Here is a 21,887-nt window from a genome sequence, read left to right as displayed (position 1 = left end):
CTTCTAATTAGTTCCTTTCATCTAGACTGTATTCATCACCAATCTGTACATCCTATACAACAATGTGACTGGTATTTCAGCTGAAGAAGCTTATCAAATTTAACAAGTCAATTTCTACTACGTTCAACGGAAAAACATTGATAACCGAAGAGCAATGAGCAACTGACTCCTTGTAGCTTGCTACTTTCTACTAGTACTCACTAAGTCATATAAGATCAAACCTCGGTATTTTATGAATCATGGTATATGCGCAATATTTTTCAGATCCATATCCAGCTCGGGCTACTTACCAAGTTGAATGTTTACCGAAAAATGGGAAAATAGAAATAGAAGCAATAGCAGTTCGGAAAGAATCAGGATCTCAAGGAAATGAAAGCCTAGAATAATCTGGCTCCTCACTTTTGTCAGGAGCTTTGCTCAGTAAAGTTCCACATTCTAGTAATGAATAAAGAAAACCGTAATTCTTCACAACTTTGGAGTATTCTTGCACGCGCAGTCAAGTGTAGTTGCAAAGAAGGAAAGCCTAAATTATCTTGTAACAGGCACTTTGAAGCTAATCATTGGACGATAAAGGTTTTTGAAATCCACTCATTAGAACAACCTGGCGAGGTGATTGTCATGTGTATTTATCACTGAGTTTTCGTCATCTCTTAGTTTTACTCCGTACAGTATTTATAACCAAACGTGTTAGGTACGAATTAAATTTCTATTTGACCTGGAAACAATAAGGTATACCACTTGATTTGCACAGCTGAGACAATTCACAACTGGTTTGGTTGATATAGATTCGTTAAGAAAAGCATCCGTATTATCTTTCGTATTTAACTGGTATTTCTCAGTATTACAAGTAATGGTCTGTTTTAACCGAAACTTTACTTTTGTTTAGGGGAGTGCTAAACGTTAATACTATATACTGGAACGTTTTTCGGGGATACTAAGTGGTCTAAAAACGTTACGCAATGCAATAACATAAGGAATAAGAGATTCCAGTAATTTTTGTCTTGGGGGTTCCTTTTGAAGAGTAAATTTCAGACTTGGTAAATTTGACCATTTTTAAAAGGACGTTTGTGAGTTGCTTTACTGACTCGCTAGAAGTTCACTTAAGGAATTACCAATTATGAAGATTGCTGTTTTTACATACACTTGTTACCCCTCATGGAGGAGCATAGGCCACCCACCATAAAATTACATAAGCTTACCCCTATGCGTTTGAATTATATGGGTGTACCAATTCGATAATACTTTCAAACCTGACTAGGTTATTTATACAAATCGAGGGTTTTTATACCCATATAATTCTATTTTAGTAAATTTGTATCCCTTGATCCTATTTTAAAATCCACGTCTTACTGATCGCAATACCTTTAGGACACTAAACTAGCTTCAGAAATGAGGTTTCTTGTCTTACAGGTCTAGTTTTGGTTAACCTGGCAAACAGACAATAATTTAAAATTATTCTCAATAAATATTCATATTGTCTTATTAAACATGTATGACCGTGAACTGGACTTTGAATAAATCGTTTACACTTGCTACTACATGTTATCAAGGGGTACCTAACGTTTCTATTTCTAAGAAAATGAAAGTTCAGGGAATTATTTAGAAACACTAAGGTCAGTGGTAAATTAAGTGGGATTTTGGTTTTTTACTAAAAACATTTGGTTTTTTGTCACATTGGTTTGTGGTTCACTCTAATACGGTTACATGATAGTACATATTGTAGCCCTGGGAATAGTATACAGTTACATATCGGACTGGAAAGTTTTTTCATTTCACGTCAAGTCTAGATGCCGAACAACAACAAAGACACTCTAACTGAACTCACATATATATTTACATTTGACCACCTCATGATATTGTTGATCCACGTGTTTTTAATGTCCAAGACTTAAGTCCTTTGGAGCTTGGTCTGATTCATGTTCCTCTAGTAGCTTTGCTCTTAGCTAAAATGTTTATCCACCTGTTTCTTACTCAAATGTCTGAACTAAAATGTACCAAAAAGTTTCCTTATCAGTGAAAATGTCATTTATTTTTCACTTCGATCTTGCAGTGATCTGTCATATCTCGCACTGATTGCAAATAGTTAATCAGTTTTCTAGTTACATTCAACTTTGTGACCAACTAGCGATGTGTAAAATGTGTTAAATTTAAATGACTAATAAACGAACTTAGTACTGGACAGTTTGTCAACAAATGCCACAAATGGAAAGAGGAGTTTCATGTATGTGTGCATTTCAGTTGGTGGCCTATGGGTTAATGCACACGGCGCTCAATAAATTAAGTTCAAGTTTCGCTTGGTTTGGACAGTCTCATGGTATCATTAGCTCACATAAAAAGTATGACTCAAATTCGAGTCCATAAGTATTATTGGTAAACAATTTGTACTATATAACTAGTGTATTTTTGTATAACTTGGAGATATGTATTGTAATGTAGTAAGAGCAGTTTAGAAGCTGTATACTTCAGTACTTATTCTGTTGTAAGAACTTTAGTAAGAATTTTTGGCCACCTGAAACTCAATTCCGTTAAATAAAATAAATGGATCATGATACGCTCAGATCATTAAGTTGAAAATTTGTGATGTATATTTCCAACTTCAGTCAATCCACAATACAGTATGTCGATCACCCGATTTCATCAGCAATAATTATTCCTCTTTCCATTCTGTTGAACACTGTCAGTTACGGGTCAACGTCGAAAATTGGGGAATTTTATCTCGAAGTTCATGATTAGCAGATATACGACTATTATTGGGGTATTTGTTTTTAAGGAGACAATCTGACAACCTGTAGTGCCGCGCTTCGTTAATCGTTCGTTTCGATAACCGATATAATTCTAATTTTAACGGCGCGTAAAATCAGAAGACAAAGGATAGCAGCAACTACAGTTTATTGTCGAATAACTCAGGTTCGAAAGTTAGCAACACCTGAGCGAATATGAACGAGCGAGTGAGCGGCAAGCGAGAGAGCGAGGCGAAAGATGATGCGTATTGGAGATGGCTGGGAAGCCAACTCGATTTAAGCAAGCGTTAGTCAACATTTATAGTCAGGCAAAAATGAGTGACAGACATATGATGAATAAGATACGAAGTGTGTACACATATACGCTCATATAAAAAGTACTCAAGGTTAATAAGCAAATGATTAACAAGATCAAAAGATGACTCAATATACAGGTGAATTGGCTTGGCCAGCAACTAGAATAAAGTATATGGGCTTAACATAACAACCGATACTACAAACCTTCGCTTCTACTCAAGAACATCCAGTAATTGGAAAGAATAACGGTTGTCATGACATAAATGAAAAATACAATCAAAGTATTTACTTGTCAAATGCACTCTAATTCCTTCTACTCACTGACTGCAATTTCTGGTTTTTAACGACCAATGATTTATTAAATGAATGTGAATAACACAAAATAGTTCCCATTTGTAGTTCCTCCACGATTAACCTGCTTATCAGGGGGCAGAATATATAGCTAGGTGTCCTACCGTCTTATTAATGTCTTCGTAACCCTAATTAGTTTTTTAATTACCACACAACCTCAGACAATACTTATTTCAAATAAATTCATTGTACAGTTTTAACTACGATTTGAAATAAATTATGATACATCAACGGAGAGTAAGTTGGAAGAAAGCTAGGGAGGGTTAAACTAAAGCATAGCATCAGCATATGAAGTCGTTGGGTGTTGATCTAGGTCATATTGATGGGTTCAGACTATTTGTTTAAAGCCTTCGCAATGATACTGCTTGCAAACAGTCACAATATTATAGATATATATACTGTTTATCTTTAGATTTTTAGTTCCAGTAATCCTTCATACATGCATTTTCATTATGTCTTTACCAAATATATTGTAAACTTTTAGTTTTTCTCATTGTCTTTACTGCTATGAGTACTTTCGCTCCTTTAGTATTCATCTCGTTATGCTAGTATGATATGGCAACTTGGACCAATGGTCATTTGTGTAAGGATTTACTCTAACTGAAAAATCTTCGTACTTTCTGACCTAGAATCCAAAGGTTACATATTTAGCAGTTATTCATTTTTGAATGTGGAAAGAGAATGGTGTATGTCACTACAAGAACAGTGATTTCAGGTTAATAAAATCATTGGGTATATAGAAAGTCATGGACAATATTTTTGCCTCAGTTGGTATGCATGTTTTGTTGAACAGATGTGAGCTTATCGTTATTATTCATTCACTTTAGAAGGTATTTATCACAGTTGTACGAATACATATGATTGGTAAACTATGCTCATCCTTTTTCTTAACTTAAACTACAATTGTATTGATGCGAGGTTCGCTGTCCGAACTCAGTATGGTAAATAAAATGACATCAGGCAGACATTAATTGTCTGCTTGAGCGAAAAATCAAAGTGTTTAAGATAAATCTGAATCCTGTTGTATATAAGATGGTGTTCCTGTATTAGTATACAGAAATACATCTAGAAAATGTGAGTATATAGGTGGTATGTCAGTTGACCATTTAAGATATCTATCGAGTTACTTTGGCCCTGATGGAACATTAGCTGATAAAGTCATAAGAAGAACACAAATCATGAGGATTAAAAATATCTTTAAAGTATAATGACGACTGATGTAACCACCGAGTACGTTATATAGACTAGATGTTGTTTATTCAGGAGTTTTGTTAACCTAATCTAAATAACGTGACTGATCTACTGCGCTTCGTTTGAAAAACTAGCTCAATTAAAAGTATATCGTTAGTAGTCTCTGGATAGCCAGACTTAACGTTGAGGGAACTTACTCATTTGGTGTCTATCGGTCTGAATCTATTCACCCTTTGGTTGTAGCCTTCAAGATATTACGAATGAATGACTGACTAAACTCTAAATAAACATAGCTATAGTATACATATATGGGAATTTTTAACCCAATTACTTTCTGCCTAGTTATTGTCTAACAAAAAATATCCTGTTATTTGCTCTACTATGTTGATTTTCTGTTATTACGGTTGTCTGACCAATGAAAACTTTAATCAATATACCGCCTTACAATGTTTTAGTATGGTATACTGACATGACAGTAAGAAATTATGTCTTACACTGAAGGATATTTTTTGATTATATAAAGTTAAATAAATTTTCATTCATATTTTACTTTCCAAATACGTATTTAATTGTTCGAGCAATAAGTTGAGTTAGCCAAATATTCAATCTTTTAATTGAGATCATGAACCGATCAGTGTTACACCACTGATAAAAACCTGAAATCACATGACGGCCGTTTTGTCCTAGCATGCGATTCCTCAGCAGTGGACATCCACGTTTCCGCACGCGGAACTCGAACCCAGGATATTCGGTTTCCCGTGAAAATCCCTAACCTCTTGACTATTGAGCCAGCATCCGCCGATATTAATGTATAACTTCAATCAGTTAGTTTAAATATTTGTTGAGTTTACGTAGTGAATTAGTTTCTTTGTCAAAGCTATCGTCAAACATTAGAATGATTATACATTCGGATGGTTTAAAATAAAATAATTCCAATTATCTTGTCAAAAAATCTAAGAAGTTCTAAGACGTAGTCAAATAAAAACTCGTAATAAAACTATTGTTCACGATAAGATGTTGACCGGTATTGTAACGTAAGTACGAGTTACTCTATATGAATTAATTATTCATTACAGTATGCGGCAGTACACCATAAAAAAATGTACTTTCCATTTTAATGTACACAGACTATAAATACATGGAATTACTTGGCATTCTTTTAATATCATATTTAAATAATGATTTATAATTTTCTCTAAAATGCCGCAACTACTGATTGAGTACATTTGTCTTATAAACGTCCATATATGTAAACCTTGCATATACGTCATGACCTAAAAACTTATTGTATAGCACGTACTAACAGGAGACCAACCTGATAATCACTATTAGTTCTATTTGATTCAAAACATACGTCAACTTTTTCATGTAACTGTAGTTATAAACTGATCCTATTATTTGTTGATTAAAATTTTTGTCAAATAAATATGTATGTATGTATAGACGATTGATAGTGTCATATCCCGATTAGAATAATGAATGGTAACTTTCAGGATCCATTTATGGACCAATACTATGCGTGTATTCTTATCGTACACTTGTTAAATAACTAAACTATTCATATTCATGTCCCCCTTATTTATGAGCGTTATTTTGACCTATGAACTATTATCATACGATTTAACATTCTCAGCATTCTCAAAAGCGGAGAGGTGGTCAGTGTATGACATGGTGTCGTGGTATGAAAGAAAGCTGCAAAGGGCTAGCTTCTGTTGGTCCTTCACGACTCCCTGGTTGGGGTTCGAGAGATGGTGCAACACAGTGGCTAGAGACGTTATCAGATATGGCTCAGAATAAAAGCCAGTAGCGAGCCTGCTGTAACCTTTTTCTTTCTTCATAAAGAGTGGTTCTAACTTTCTTAACTGAAAGAGTCTTCCGGTTGTACATTTCAGTCCCCCTTTTTTTCATCCTTTATCTTCCTATTTTCATTGTTTTGTGTGGCGCATATGTATCTGGTGCCCTTTTGTACCAATATGTATGTGTTTAAATAAAATAAAATGTCCTATCTATCAATTATGATCTCCCACATTTGGCTAAATCTTGTACAAATGTCGTTTCTTATTTCATGGTATGATGTGGTCTGGTTGGTATATAAACCCAGTATGTTTGAAATAAATGATTCATGCCGCAAAGGCTGAAATTGGTGTTCTGGACTTAACTGGCTAGGCTAAGCAGAAAGCAAAACCAATAAGTACTCTAGACTGCTCGCACGGGTTGTATGCGTCACTGGTTCGACCGATAATTCACTGTTTTTCTGATTGGTGCGTCACAAGGTATAACAGATAGGTAACTAGAAAGTTCAGTGAAACGCTGTAGAATTACTGTTGCTTGTGTAAAACAATTCTTATCGGGTGTTTAATATAATTTACTTCAGAATTTATTGTTGATAATGAACAAATATCTTGATGAAAGTTGTCATATCTAACGTAAATAGTTCTGCTTTCCATTATTTTGTCGGTCAACTTAATTCTCAATCTTTATTTTTGATAAACATAAGTAAATTCCCTTTAAAATAACGTTTTAACCCCGTTCGCTTTTCAGAAATGCAGCCTATCTATGTAGATACTTTTGTAAAAATGATATCCAATTTCTCTAATTTCTATCTACAAAATAAATAGTATTCACGGGGAAATAAAGAAATGTATAATCATTTATAAGTCTATCACGGGCGATAAACCAAAGCTTCTACGTAATTAGAAGGAGCGACAAATGTTTGCTTAGATTATCATCAACTGATAATACTTGATTACCAATCTTGCTTTTAAAGAGTTTTGTTGTTGCTTGAGATACATGGCAATAATCTATGTGATTATGGTGTTATTTAATGCATACATGAATTTCTGATATAATAAGAGCTTCCTTAAGGGTAAATTTACGATAAATAATGATAGGCAGCAAGTGTGGGATAAAATTTCTTATATTTCTCGTTATATGGCTGCGAATATCTTTCATCTCAACGAGTAAAGATACATGTGGTTAAAAACATACCCCACTACAGCCAACATTAATCGGATTATAAGCGTTGTTGGTTCTTCTAAATAAATAATATAATTCTACCGTTTGAATTGATTTGAACTTTTTCTATGAATTACCATCAAGTTAGTGTCTCTCATAAGCTATTTTTGGTTAAATTAAATATAGGATGAATGCAAAATCAAAGATTGTTTCAGAGTTTTTTCTTCGCTAATCATAACTCATTATATGTATATGTACTAAATCCAATCGAGCATCATACACAACAACATGCCTTTTAATGTAGCATTCGAAAAAAAACTCAAAAAAGAATCAATTCATCTTTTAAAGATCTTTAACTTCATGTTAAATGGGAAACCAGCCTTTATTCCAAATATGTATCCAGAAAAGAAAGTAAACATCCTGTATTTTTTCTAGAATTTATATACTGGACTTTTTTTCAATCTCGGATTTCAGTCAGTCTGCTACAATGTAGAACCAGGCACATTTATGCATCGGTTCAAGTTGCCATACCTCGTTAGCACAACGAGATGAACACCAAATTCATAGAAATAGTTAATTTAGTGGTGGTAGTATATAAAAGATAGGTTGTATATAGGGATATAGTATAGGAAGGAAGAACGTTATGAAGCAATTTTAATCTTAAGGTTTAAGGGAAGATAAAGAGTGTATACACCTACGCCATTGTGATCGATTCTGAGCCATGTCGCCTAGAGTCTCCAACCATTGGTTACGATAGTCACGCAGACCCCGACCAAGTAGTCTGCATCTGCCAACATGGCTCAGAGTAGAAGTTAGTGACTTCAAGCACTGATGCCACGTTTCGGTTTGGCCGCCCCTAAGTCTTTCCCAACCATCTCCTACACTAGTCAGCATTGCGCGTTGTGGTAATCGGTGTTCAGGCATACGTAACACGTGGCCTAACCATCTCAGATATTAACGTACGTACAATAAATCTCGTATTTATTGTACGTACGTTAATATCTATGTATTTTTAATTTTCATGACAATTCAAACATGTTTTGTCTGGACATAATACTACTATTGTTTCATTATCGTTATTATTATTTTGCAATTACTATCCATTTTTATTGTTTATAAGTAACAATTTGAATGTTTCTTGTTGATCAATTATATGTAAACTGTTTAATTTATTCTGTTCATATATAATTTTGGCTTTCATGAATGTAGAAAGTATTTACGATCACTAGTACCAGTTAACTGAAGTATTCTTACATATATTTCTTACAATTACTTTCTATTTATATGTGGAAGATTTAAGAAATATGAAATAAATTCACTTCAACTAGGAGTACTTCATCTTGTTTTTTTTGTTTGACAAAGAACATTCATGAGAAGAAATAAAAGACCCAAGGGTAACAAAAGTAAAATATTTATGAATTTCTATACCATAACATCCATTTGCTGCGTGGAAATCCTATGTTAATGTCATTTCGCTCCGTTTCTCTGTCTACACCAATAAAACACTAATATGCTTTAGATGAATATCTACATTAGATACCCTCCCAGTGTCTATTCTACAGGACTTCGACACGACTCGGATCAAGAACACGTGACTGACCTGATTAGAACATGAGTGCATTTCCACGCTAACAATAATAATAAAGTTAGGAGAATATATAACTTATCTAATGCATGTCAGACTATCTACTAGTCTGACTAAAAAACAATCATTATTCTCCTCGCCTACACATCAGTTAACTAATAAGGTTACTTAACGTAAAACTTAAGGTTGGATCTCTGCTGTCAAGTCCGTGATTATGAATTTGGTATGGGAATGTAAGAAGATAATTGTATTTTGATTACTGTCATCTACTTAGTGGGAATTATTGTTGTAGAACAAATCAGATTACTTAAACCACTGTTTAGCTAAACTATTCAATAACTCTCTAATTAGCGAGGACTTAATTCACTGAAATGATAGTTTATTTTATCATACAGCTTTTTCGTTATGTACTTCAGATTTCCTTGAATTTCATCTTCGATTTTTCGAAGCAGACAGTGGACTACTTTTTTAAATTTGTGTAGAAAGTTTTTAAACTTAAGTACGTTAAAAGTATTTTTGAATCGTTCGATGATAATTTACTAAGGGGTAAGAAGACACAGTCTGTAGTTAGAAGGCTATATATTTAAATAGATCTCTCTGGAAACTACTTTCGATTATGTACACCAATCACATTGAGTCACACCAAGAATGCATAAAACTGAAACGGTCTGTAAATCAAACTACGAAATTTAATTAAAAACAAAGATTTGCTTAACTATGAAATCAATAGTTTCGTTAGGACAAGTGTCAAGTGTTATTTGATTTTAATGGACGTCCAAATAAGTTGTAAACAAAGTCTTTTTATTGAATTTAGTAAATATTCAAAGGTAATGCTGGAGTTCGGTTGCATAGTCACTCACTGGTAAGAAACTGTTACTAGTTAGTAGATTTAAAGAATTTACTTTGTCAATCAGAAGTTTTAACTTCACTGATTGTTTAACAAATTGAGTTATGATTACTGAAATAAATATCCTTATACCAAAAAGTATGTACACCGACTGCAGAATGTTATATATATATACGAATCGAATAATGGAAGCTTACTAAGCTTTATTTCGATAAGAACTTGCCAAAATAAGAAGATATACAGTAACGAAAGTCGACATGTAGGCTAAACAAGTTTTGATTTTATTCCATGTATATGAATATTTATAATTGAATAGGGTATCTTGTTTAACTATTATTACTATGTGACTTCTCTAGATATTTCATCCAACTGATAAAGAAACTGAAGTAGCAGAAAAAAGTCTTTAGTTTAGGTACTGGAAGATAAATACTTAAGGCAATTTTATTTTAATATAATATGAAAAATAACAAATCACGGAGTTTTGCTGTAAAATCTTTCTTCAACAAATACTGTTTGAATAAAAGTGAAAATGTAACTATTTACGTACATATAATCTGGAGTAGGAAAGGAAAAGTGAACGGTGACAAAGTTTTAGGACGGACGTTTGTGTTTCCAAAATTTCCGTACATCTTCATGACCTGCTTTAGACACAACCATAAGTCTTCGTTCAGGATTTTCCCAGAGTAAAACACCAATACTCTAGAGATAGAAAGAGAAAGACTCCATTAACAAAAAGGATAACCACAAATTACTTTAGCATAATCCCGAACCATTTCAAAATCTGTATTCCGAGAGAATTGTTCATACAGACAGCCTTCTTGAAATAGAAATCTATCTCGCTCTAATTCCCATAGTCGTATTTGATCGGTTAAAGTAGGCGGTAATATAGGATTCTGTAGTACAATTAAAAAACAGTAAATAGAGTTAGTGTACATTTTATAGCTTACGTTTAATTTGAAAATGAATATAAGTTTAGTTTTCAAATTATGGACGCTCGTACAGTCATTCTAGCAGCCTCAGACAACGATAAACAGTGAAGAAAACTTTAAAACAGGCAAACACAGTTTACTCAATGACCATGAGCAGTGGTACAAAACAAAAGCAAAAGAGATCGGGAAGGTAACGGTGATAGGTGACACTAAAGAACTGTTAAGACTTCTTAAAGGAAGAGGCATTAGGAAGTCGGTTGTCAGATTATTTTAGGAAAAGACAATACAGTGATCCATCCTTTTCAGGATATTGTAGCGGCGGAGAGAACAATAAAGGACGATTCCACTGACCTTTAGCTATTCTTTAGTTATTTTCTTCTACATAACCTGAAAGGGAAAATAAAACAAGACTCGCAAATCTTAGTAAGGTTAAAAATGCACCTAAATTGAAGGTGTACAGGAGAAAGGCCTGATAAGTTGCTTTATAAAAGTCTTGAATTATGGTGGGCCACTTTTGGCAGTTAAGTTTTCGAAGATGTTAGCTACAGTATTGGAGACGGACGCAACCCCATCTGGTTGGTGTTATTCAAGATGCTTCAGTTTATTATCAACGTTTATTTGAAATGATACGGCTCCATACGTTACATCTGACTGAAATTTAGTGAGACAGGATACACGAATCTATCGATGAGATATCAAATATAAGTAGTCAACAGAATTGATGTTCTCTATCACGCATGATCATTGCTGTCACAAAGCTGCCGATTTGTGTGGTGATCCTAGGTATTCATTAAATAAGTTTCAGCTTGAATCAATAACCAGGAATTCCATGACAGAAATAACCAAAAAGGACGTCTAAACTATTCATTGATAACGTCTATATGATACTGGCTGATAGAAGTTTGAATTCCACAAAGAAAATCGATCCACTTAAGAGTGCAGATAATCCTTGGTGATAAATGTAAACTAGTCCGGGGCTCTTTACCGACTGTCTCTAAACAACCAACATAGAAACCATTGATCTCTATACATTAGATGGTTAATTTTAAAAACCAATTGAAAACCGACTATTATACACACCATTTTTCTTCCATAAATACTCAAAACTACCTTGCTACAACATACACATAAAACTTTAGAGAATGTAAGAATGCAGTTAAAACTACTAAACTTTACACTTGACAATTTACACATGGTTAACTATTTGTTTTGAGATTTCGATACAACATAGAAAATAACTTACAGTAGGGAAAAACAATCAACAAAATTTACCTGTAGTAACATATCTGGATGTGCATTGGCTGTTAAGAAAGATAGGATCTGTAGAAGTAATTAAGTTAGTTAAGATTAAAATGTGAATATGAGTAAAACTTACCTGATTTGCAGTTATTCCACGAATTAATGCTTCCCGAACTGAGTCACGGGTTATATCAGCAACAACAAGATTAGGAAAACGTGCACGTATTTTGCTAAATAAGCTAAGAAGAGCAGTACGAAGCGGTGAATCTAAAAAAGAAAAATAAATTCTGGCATGTGTATGAAAGCATAGTATAACACAATTAACAAACAATTTTAGTAATAATAATAATAGTCATAAAGAGTGGCGGTGTGAATATTCCGTATATGAAGATGATTAACCTGAAAAAGGTAAAAAGCAACTACAAACTTTAGCACGAGTCTAAGGCTCTTACTAACAATTAAACAACAGTTAGATATCCATATCATTGTTTGATGAGAATCATGGAGGCAAACGTAATGTCCGTGGAACGTTTGGACAAATAATGATGATTGATTACAATGAATACTGATCAGGTGGGAGACCTTAAATTACCTGTCACAAGTGTTAAGAGACCTCCTCTATTCGCAATTCATATGAAGAAATGTAGTACAATTCAATCTTTTCTAACACAATATTTTCTAAGCAGTTGAACAACATACACTGTTTGCTTACCTGTATAGGCGTATAGTCGAAAATTGGTTTCGAGCAAAATGTAACCAACATCGGAAGAATTCGATACTGAAATCTGCGAAAACATTTTATTGCTGTCGGTGGGATCTGATTTTGAGACACCAGTAGGAATAACCCCCGATTGTGGACCCCATCCACCTGATTTACTTTCCAAGAAAGTAGTATGACCTCCAGCGAAATCCAAAGCAAGAGGAGTTACATAGAAACGAGGCGCTGTACGTTTTCGTTGATAAGCTAAACCGAGTTCGCGCATATGTTGTAATACTTCCTGTTGGGCAGTACTCAGTGCCTCTACTGGATAGCTCTACGGAAAAATCGAACGGAAACGCAATATTATAGAAACTGATTCTAAAATATGAAAAAATAATTATACAATACATTAGGCATGTCATAAACTAGTAATCTAAGAACTTTACGGCAACTATTAATTATTAAGCCCCCAAATGCCCTGGTACAGCCGAGAGTGGGGAGAGTCCGCTCTCCCTCTCGAAATGCTCTCTCATGGCCACACGTATATAGCCTCTACCAGGGAAGTCCTACTCACTGCCTTCTCGTGGCACCGGTGTTGTTTACGAAATTGAAAGGACGAAAACCGAATGTCCGGCGCTTTACCCGGGTCGGTGGACATGGAGGGTTCACCTAGGAGAGTTGGAAAACCCTGATTCCAAACCAATGGTGCACATGGGCTCCAGTATCCTGATGGAACGAATGGCGTATGAACCTATTGTTGGTCACCGGCTACTATGGGACTGCATCTCCTCACGATGCTCCACTGCCTTGTGGATCAGACCTTTAGGTCAAAGGCTCAGGGTGTGGCCCCCTAAGAAAACCACCTGCTTCAGTCTGGGCACCTGGACAGTATCACAGCCCTCACACAAATCAAATGAGATTTGTGAGGCGCATATTTATCTGGTGCTTTTTGCACCAATATTTATGTGTTTAAATAAATAAATAAATATTAATTATTAAGATGGAGAGATGGATAGCGTCCAAAAAGTTAACAGTATTGTTATTTATTAGATGAAAGTTAACGATATAATGTAAAAATGTCTCATATGTCTAGGATATTATCACGTAACAATCTAGATTAAGAAACTAAGCAAATGAAGAACAGTTTGTGGAAGAGGCTGGAGAAAATCGATTTATAATATGGTTAACAGTGGTTTATTAGGAACGTAACAATCTTTCTAGCAGTTAACTTATCCAACTGTGTCCTTCTTAACTATTAAGGGGTATACTGACCTAGCTGAAAATATTGCTTTGAGCAAGGTAGATACAGAGGGAAGAATTAAATAAAGTAGTATCACAGTACCATGTAAATCATAGGAGAAACAGATAAAGAATCACAGGAAGACAAGAGAACAAACAAGTAGTAACATCGAATAAATGCGACAAATTTTCCTGCATTTATTATTGAAATTACTTCATGAATAAAATAAATAAACGATAGTAAATTGTGGAAAAATTGACATTGGATACTCCATCAAGTTACTTAAATACGACTGACACTAGATAATATACTAGTTAATCACTACTCATGAACAATATAAGTCATGGAACAGATGTTCATAGATCTAAGTAAAATACACCACACCAGAACGTAAAATAAGAAATAAACCAAAAAATGCAGTGGAAAAATTAGCATTCATTTTAACAGAAGACTAAACACAAGAAAAATACTTAGAACGACATAAATAGAATTAAGTTATGAGATATATTAGAGACTATATTACAGTAACTTCATTCGATAAAGTTTTACATTCATCAAGAGAGTTGCGGCCTGTCAGTCAGTCACTTGGCTACGAAGTAGGATCAGGCACATATATACATCGTTCCAAGTTGTCACACCTCATTAGCACAACAAGATGAACACCAAATTCATAAAGCAGTTACTTCAATGGTAGTAATATATAAAAGAAAGATTGCATATACGGACATGATACAGGAGGAAAGAACTAGTTCGTAGAAAGAAGGGCATAAAGTAATTTTAATCTCACGGTTTAAGCGAAGACAGAGTGTGTACACCTACGGCATTATGATAGATTTTGAGCCATGTCACCCAGTATCCAACCACTCGTTACAATAGTTAAGCGGATCCCAACCAAGTAGTCTGCATCTACCTACATTTATTCATTTATTTGAACACAAATATTGGTACAAGGAGGCACCAGATATATATGCGACACACATCTACCAACATGGCTCAGACCAGAAGTTAGTGACTTCAAGGACTGATGCCAAGTTTTGGTTTGGCCGCCACTATTTCTCTTCCAACCATCTCCAACACTAGTCAGCATTGCGTGCAGTGGCAATCGGTGGTTGGGGATGCGTAATGCGTGGCCCAACCATCTCAGTCGGTGAGACTCACAACCTCATCAACTGATTTACCATCATTCCCTAATACCCTGTGTCTAACCTCACCTCACTATTACTTAGCCAGTGATCCCAGAAGATGTGAGCAATATTTTTAAGACACCTGTGATCAAATACAAGTAGCATACGAGTATCTTATACTCTTGTTTACCACGTTTCGCAGCCGTAAATTAGAACAGAACGAACTACTCAGTATACTCGTCTTTTAATTGACAGACGAATATATCGCCTTCACCATACGTCACGTAAGTTGGCGAAAACCAAGCGAGCTTTCCCAATCCGTGGAGAGATTTCGTCAGACATCGACCCATTAGGGCAGATCAGACTTCCAAGATAAGTGAAGTTATCGACGCGTTCGATCACCTCACTCCATATCCTTAGTCCAGGTGTTGACGCAGACCAGTCCTGAAGCAACAATTTGCATTTAGAGGAAGAGAAACGCATCCCAAAACTCTGGACATTGTTCCTCAATGCTAACAGAAGACTCTGCATTTTACCAGCGTCTTCACCAGACAAGAGTGTCATTTACATACTCTGAGTCAATAGGTGAACCTTCTGGTAAAAGATATACGCCTAACCTCGAGATTTCTCATTTAATCACCCAATGATACGGTGAGAAATGCTCCAAGACATCGATGACCTAATCCTTGCTGTCTGTGAATATCTGGTTTCATAGGCTACCTGCCAGCCCCATTCAAACTGTTCTAAAACTAACAATTTAGTTACAATAATGTTGTGTTCATATTCTTTGTTAAATATTATAACAATAACTTGTAGAATTGTACAATATTGATTTATTTATTTAAACACAAAAATATTGGTAAAAAGAGGCACCAGATACATATGCGCCTCACAAATCTCATTTGATTTGTGTGAGGGCTGTGATACTGTCCAGGTGCCCAAACTGAAACAGGTGGTTTTCTTAGGGGACCACACCTGGAGCCTTTGACCTAAAGGTCTGATCCACAAGGAAGTGGAGCGTCGTAAGGAGATGCAGTCCCATAGTAGCCGGTGACCAACAATAGGTTCATACGCCATTTGTTCCCTCAGGATACTGGAGCCCATGTGCACCATTGGTTTGGAATCAGGGTTTTCCAACTCCCCTACGTGGACTTTCCGTGTCCACTAACGTGGTTAAAGCGCCGGGCACTCGCGTTTAGTCCTTTCAATTTCGTAAACAACACCGGTGCCACGAGAAGGCAGTGAGTAGGACTTCCCTGGTAGAGGCTATATACGCGAGGCCATGTGAGAGCATTTTGAGAAGGCGGCCCCTCCCCACTCTCGGCTGTACCAGGGCATTTGGGGGTTTTACAATAGATTAAGTGGTACACGAGCTCAAACTTATGCCACGTGACTGTCTTCGTAATAAAATTTCTGCTCATTGTATGTAATTTCCAAATACGCATTCGGCTTTATTTTTGGCTTCAATGTATGGATTCATACCTTATGATTTTCATCAAAAGCTCAACTTCTACATTAGTACTGGTACCAATATAATTATCCGTCATTTGTTTTGCTGCGCGTAAACTATTATCAATTGCCTTCTTGATCGCATTAATGTCAATGAGAGAAAATAATCCACTCAACTTTGTAAAAGATATATACTGGCTTTTCGCTAAGAAACTAATGAACTACTGATGAAATTTCAACTTAAGGGGGAATATGTATAATTTTTCGCTTATAATTATTTAAACGTTGAAACCTCGATTCAATGGTGACTCCTCCTAGAACCTCTCTAAGGTTGCTTCCGGTCCCAAGCAAAGATAAATGAAGAGGGTTTGGCAAAGGGATTACCAACCTTATCCCGTGGAAAAGAACCTTACTGAAGAAAAAGATAAACAGAAGAGCAAACATTCCCATGGTATGAAGCTTCAACAGTAATTTATGCATTCAAAGATTTTAAGTTCGCTCAACCTAATTTGGGCTGCAAAGGGACTTGACGTTAGCCATTCCAAATAAAACGTAATTTGCCTAGTCTTAAGGTTGTGGAATACCCAAATACAACCTATGAGGAAGAACGTCAATATCGATTCAAAATGGATGTAAGGTCAAATTCCAGCACATTTTCGTTACATTACCTTACGAACTTTCAATATATTTTCACTATGATATATTTTTGGTGACAATTACTCCGCTAGTAAATTATAATCATTGTAATCTATATAAAACCGATTAACTTACACGTACTTTTAGTTACAATGGGGGTCATTATCAACAAAGCTTCTATTAAAAACCAGGTTTCTTACTCTACTTATAAGGGCAAGGAAGAAGAGGATAGCAGTAGTCTTATTCACTGTATTGAAGTTGGAGTTGTGAAATATAAACCTAGTACATGAACATAACGAGAACCCATAACAAGTGTGACCTACAACCTAAGACAGAAAAGTGTGCACAGTCACTGGGTCCAGTGCATTTTAACCTTATAAAACAAATGCACTTAAGCTCACCTTTGTCGGACACAAAAAACTAAGTTGGAAGACGAACTGTAGGGCTCCAACTAAATTTTTACTATTTTCCTGTTAAGATAAAAAAACAACAGTAGATCACAGTTAGTAGCTGAATTACCTTCAAGTAGTCAAAGTAGTGCAAGATGAAAACTAGCACCTGGAACTGTCGACTCATAAGCAAGAAATGGAACCCGTGCTTTGTGATACCGATTGGACAATCATTACCTTCACTGATAGTTAGTATATGTGAAAATAAATCTACAGTTAGTAATTTGAACATACCATTTCATTAAATTGGACAATAAAAGGACATCCTTCACAACACTTCCAACTTCCGCTGATTCAGAACCTACCATAAAGTGAAGTATAGCCTGCGAGAAAGGAAATTAATTCACATATAAACTCACATCCCATCGTTCAGCTGCATAAGATTTTAAAAAGTCAACGCTTTTTGAGTACTTATCGTTTGTCACAACGCCTAAATCTCCAAGTAAGGGTTTTCCACTGTAATTTAATCATAAAGATTTGGAAAATGAACAATGACTACCCTCCGAATAGTGATATCCGAATAGATTCTTGGTACCTTTTATTTAAAGACCAAGAGCCTCGAGAAACATTACTGTCTGTAGAATGCCATATCCTTAAATCGGTCAAAGCTTTACATGAGTCATTTAGAAGTGCACTAGAACCCTTTTCAACCCACCCAGAGACAATAGATTTCGGTATCGGTTGTTCAATAAATAAAAGTCGCATGACAAAATGTTTCGCCAGTTCAGGTAATTCTCTAAAAACAACAAGACATGTTGGAGGATGAGTGTACAATTCGTCAAGCATATGAACACCAACATTTTTGAGATATTCAAATATAGATGAACATGAATGGACACCCATTTCTATGTGCAAATTTCAGTTTTACTGTACAACTGGCTGCAACTGTAATAACTGAAAGAGATAAAATACATATACATATTTGAGGGAAGCAGAAATAGTTGGAACATACTTGCGCACTCAGTAAAAAACGAAAATTATCAGTGAATACCATCACCAAGATTTGACTTCATAATCTTGAATTAAATTGAGTATTGTGTGGAATTCTTACAATAGAAACGATAAATTTGTAGCACCTCAAGTAATAGACTTAGTATGGACCACTTTTCTAAAAGAATTCTGAAAATATTATCTCTGTCTAGTTGATATATTACAAGTGTACCATTTTTAAGATTAGTAATAGAAAATGTTGTTCTCGAACCACTGTCAAACGAAACATATAAATACTATCTATCTGTTTTTATGGGACAATATATAGCACAAACACGATATCTTATTGACCTGAGTTCTTATCATTCCGGACAATACACAAAGAAAGGGAACGATATACAGGTAAAACTAAATCAATGGTGATTTTGTATGATATACGCCACACTAATAGACAGAAGTCAAGGGACATTCTGAATCTAATAAATGAGAGAAACAAAATTAGTAAGGTAGGAGTAAAAATAGAGTTAAGGAAAGAAAATGAGAGCCGGCAGTACAACTAAGCATCTATCATTCAGAGAAAAATAAAAAATGAATGCATCTGACCCTCTGTGTATTAATTTTCACCGTATTACTTACAATCTTCAATTCAACGTTCTGTCAGCTCGAGTTTTAGCTGTGAAACAACCACCTCTTTTAACAGAGTACACGTTACCAATTAGAGACAATGAGTATAGGTTTCACGATGACAATAGCAAGAATGAACTATAGAGCACAATGAACTAAGCAGTTGATCGGGCGATGGAGATCCAGCACATTAGTGTGAAAATATATTACGTATCATTGAACAAATAATATGAAAATAAGAGTTCAGTATACCCATAGGTATGTTTCAAGTAAGAAAATGCAACAACATCTTATCTACTAAGTGTTTCAGTAACTATATTCTACCAACGTGAAACCCAAAAAGCCAGGTTGTAAACGTTGTCTAAAACTTAAGAATTCGCCATCAACTAACACATGCTGGTTCACAATTTAGTACTCAACAAAAACATACAATATGCCGACGTAATTGTAAATGGAGATGGATTTTAGCGAGACTATAATTTATGGAAGGACCAATCAAGCAAAATAATAGTTCCTGCATTTTAGCGCGAAATCCATTCATTTATTTAGCAAAATATCGTTTTGGCATTATAGCTGATACCAGTTCGTGATGATAACTCTACATCGTGTTCCTGACCCTGTCAGCTGTAAATCATAATTCTAATATCTCATACAGGTTTATAATCTTCATTTGGTCTTAGTTGTTAGGTGGACACTCTCAAGGGCACTTTATGGTCGTGCAAAGGTCACTCATAGATTATAGTATTACCGGATATACATTACGAAACCGCATAAGTTATAATACATGAATAGAAATATGAATAAATGAATAACGCTTCTAATTCACAAACCCGCCAACTTAAATCTGATCAGCTTATCTAAAAACAATAGTCTTGCTAAAAAAGTGAAATATATATCTTATAAGATGTCATACTAATTGTTAGAGAAAAAAAAATTAAAACCGAATTCATTGTTTTTTCATGTAGACCGTAAGCAACCCACTGCAAAAATGTAAATCCTGGAGGCAAACGCGGAAGGCAATGATGAGGAACCCATATCATGCATGCGAATCAAAGTGACAACACTCAGAGTTTCAAGGCCATCTGAATTTAAATTAGGCTCGTTAGTTCGCCACTCACGGTTCCAATGTGATTCAAATGGTTGACAATGGAAGAGTAAAAGCTTCCGTTTAACGAACCTCCGTATCTAGCAACAACAAGTAAGCAAATATATTCAAGCAGGAACTTTGGTGTATTTAACGACTACTCATAGATGGTAAAACATGTACCGACAGCTATTCTGCTATGTCTTTATTTTGGGACTGAGCCTACGTAGGTGGTTCGGGGGATGTTTTAAGTATTTAGAATTTAATAAGTCATTGGAAGTTCGCCTATTGAGATATCCATACTCTGATGACAAAAGACTCAGTGATCTGAGGCGCTTTTCATGAAGATTGGATTTGAGCCCTCGAACCTATTGTAGCTGGAAATAAATCCCTAAAATCAATGTCACTGTAAGTGTTCGACATTTGATGCTGACCACAATAGTTTTAGTGGACTCGTTTAGCTGAAGGCGTTCGCTCATGCATCCGTACGAGATCACGTTTTAGAACGGCGTGAGAAACATCTGCGATCATAAGCCAGATTAGATCAGTCACTTCTCAATATATTGATAACCCACCAAATATATCTTCCAACCTCCTCGCTTCTGACTTTTGATTTTACTAGGTGGACGCGATTTGCTTATAGAAGGTGTTACTCGTAAAGCGTTGTCAAACTACAATACTGGTGGTATCTTCACTATTTCTCGGATACGTTCCAATTTATTCTTATCCTTTTGGACTGATGCAGTAAACACTATATTTCCAAACTATTGATTAGGTCTTTTTGAACCTTCGGGAAATAATTGGAGAGTTCTGCCGTTAAAATGGCCAAATTTACGTTTAAAATTTATCAGTACAAAGTCTACTCAAGAAAGGCATCATTGTCGCAGTCAGTATAAGACTTCAGATCATAGAGAATCAACAGTCTTGGACCTTTTCTAACTCAAGACGGGGGATTTATGTGGGCTTATAGTTTGTAAGATGTCCAAGTTGGACTGATAAGTACTTTGAAGTATTTAAATCCTTCTATTGTTATCTGATCAACTTTGAAGTCCTATCAAATCCTATTCGCTTGCCTAACAGCTTGTCATCTTTATTGCAAAAATTTCTCCAGAGTTTCATATCGAAAGCGAAATGTAATAAACAATACGATACTTGCTGTGAAAGGTGGTTATTATAAATTGGAAAGAATATGAGGCATTTGTACGGGTTGTCATGTAAACCATCGCATGTCAAGCATTCCATAACGTTTGAGGCTATTATGAGAAATGTCATTGGTCGGTAGCATCAAGTTCGACTAGGTCAGCCTCCTTTAAAAAAAATGTCAAAGTATACTGTGCTTTTTAAAAGTGTTTTAACTAATTATACGAACTAGCAATCCCCGAAACAGTGTAATGTATGCCGAATAAATCTAGGTGAACAAAAACGAACGTATTGTATTGAGAATTCAAAATCAAGCACTCATCTAGTACAAAACAATTATTAAATCATACGAACATCAGATATACATCAGATTTGC

General features: G+C 35.2%; 1 protein-coding gene across 1 annotated transcript; it reads right to left on the bottom strand.

Moving 5' to 3' along the window:
• Nucleotides 1–10,377: 10,377 nt before the first annotated feature.
• On the bottom strand, nucleotides 10,378–18,576 carry Smp_082790 (putative tfiih, polypeptide; the record flags this gene model as incomplete). The annotated part of the gene is made up of 10 exons (XM_018795857.1): nucleotides 10,378–10,666; nucleotides 10,720–10,860; nucleotides 12,169–12,216; nucleotides 12,272–12,402; nucleotides 12,848–13,169; nucleotides 17,686–17,754; nucleotides 17,804–17,915; nucleotides 17,968–18,056; nucleotides 18,093–18,189; nucleotides 18,233–18,576. The coding sequence occupies 10 exons, from the start codon at nucleotides 18,574–18,576 to the stop codon at nucleotides 10,559–10,561; spliced, it is 1,461 nt and encodes a 486-aa protein (XP_018650127.1). The 3' UTR covers nucleotides 10,378–10,558.
• Nucleotides 18,577–21,887: the final 3,311 nt, after the last annotated feature.

Source organism: Schistosoma mansoni, chromosome 2 (genome assembly GCF_000237925.1).
Source record: "Schistosoma mansoni strain Puerto Rico chromosome 2, complete genome".
NCBI classification, from domain to species: Eukaryota; Metazoa; Platyhelminthes; class Trematoda; order Strigeidida; family Schistosomatidae; genus Schistosoma; species Schistosoma mansoni.
The sequence above is the reverse complement of the archived record's forward strand: the minus strand, read 5'-3'. Positions and strand labels throughout refer to the sequence as shown.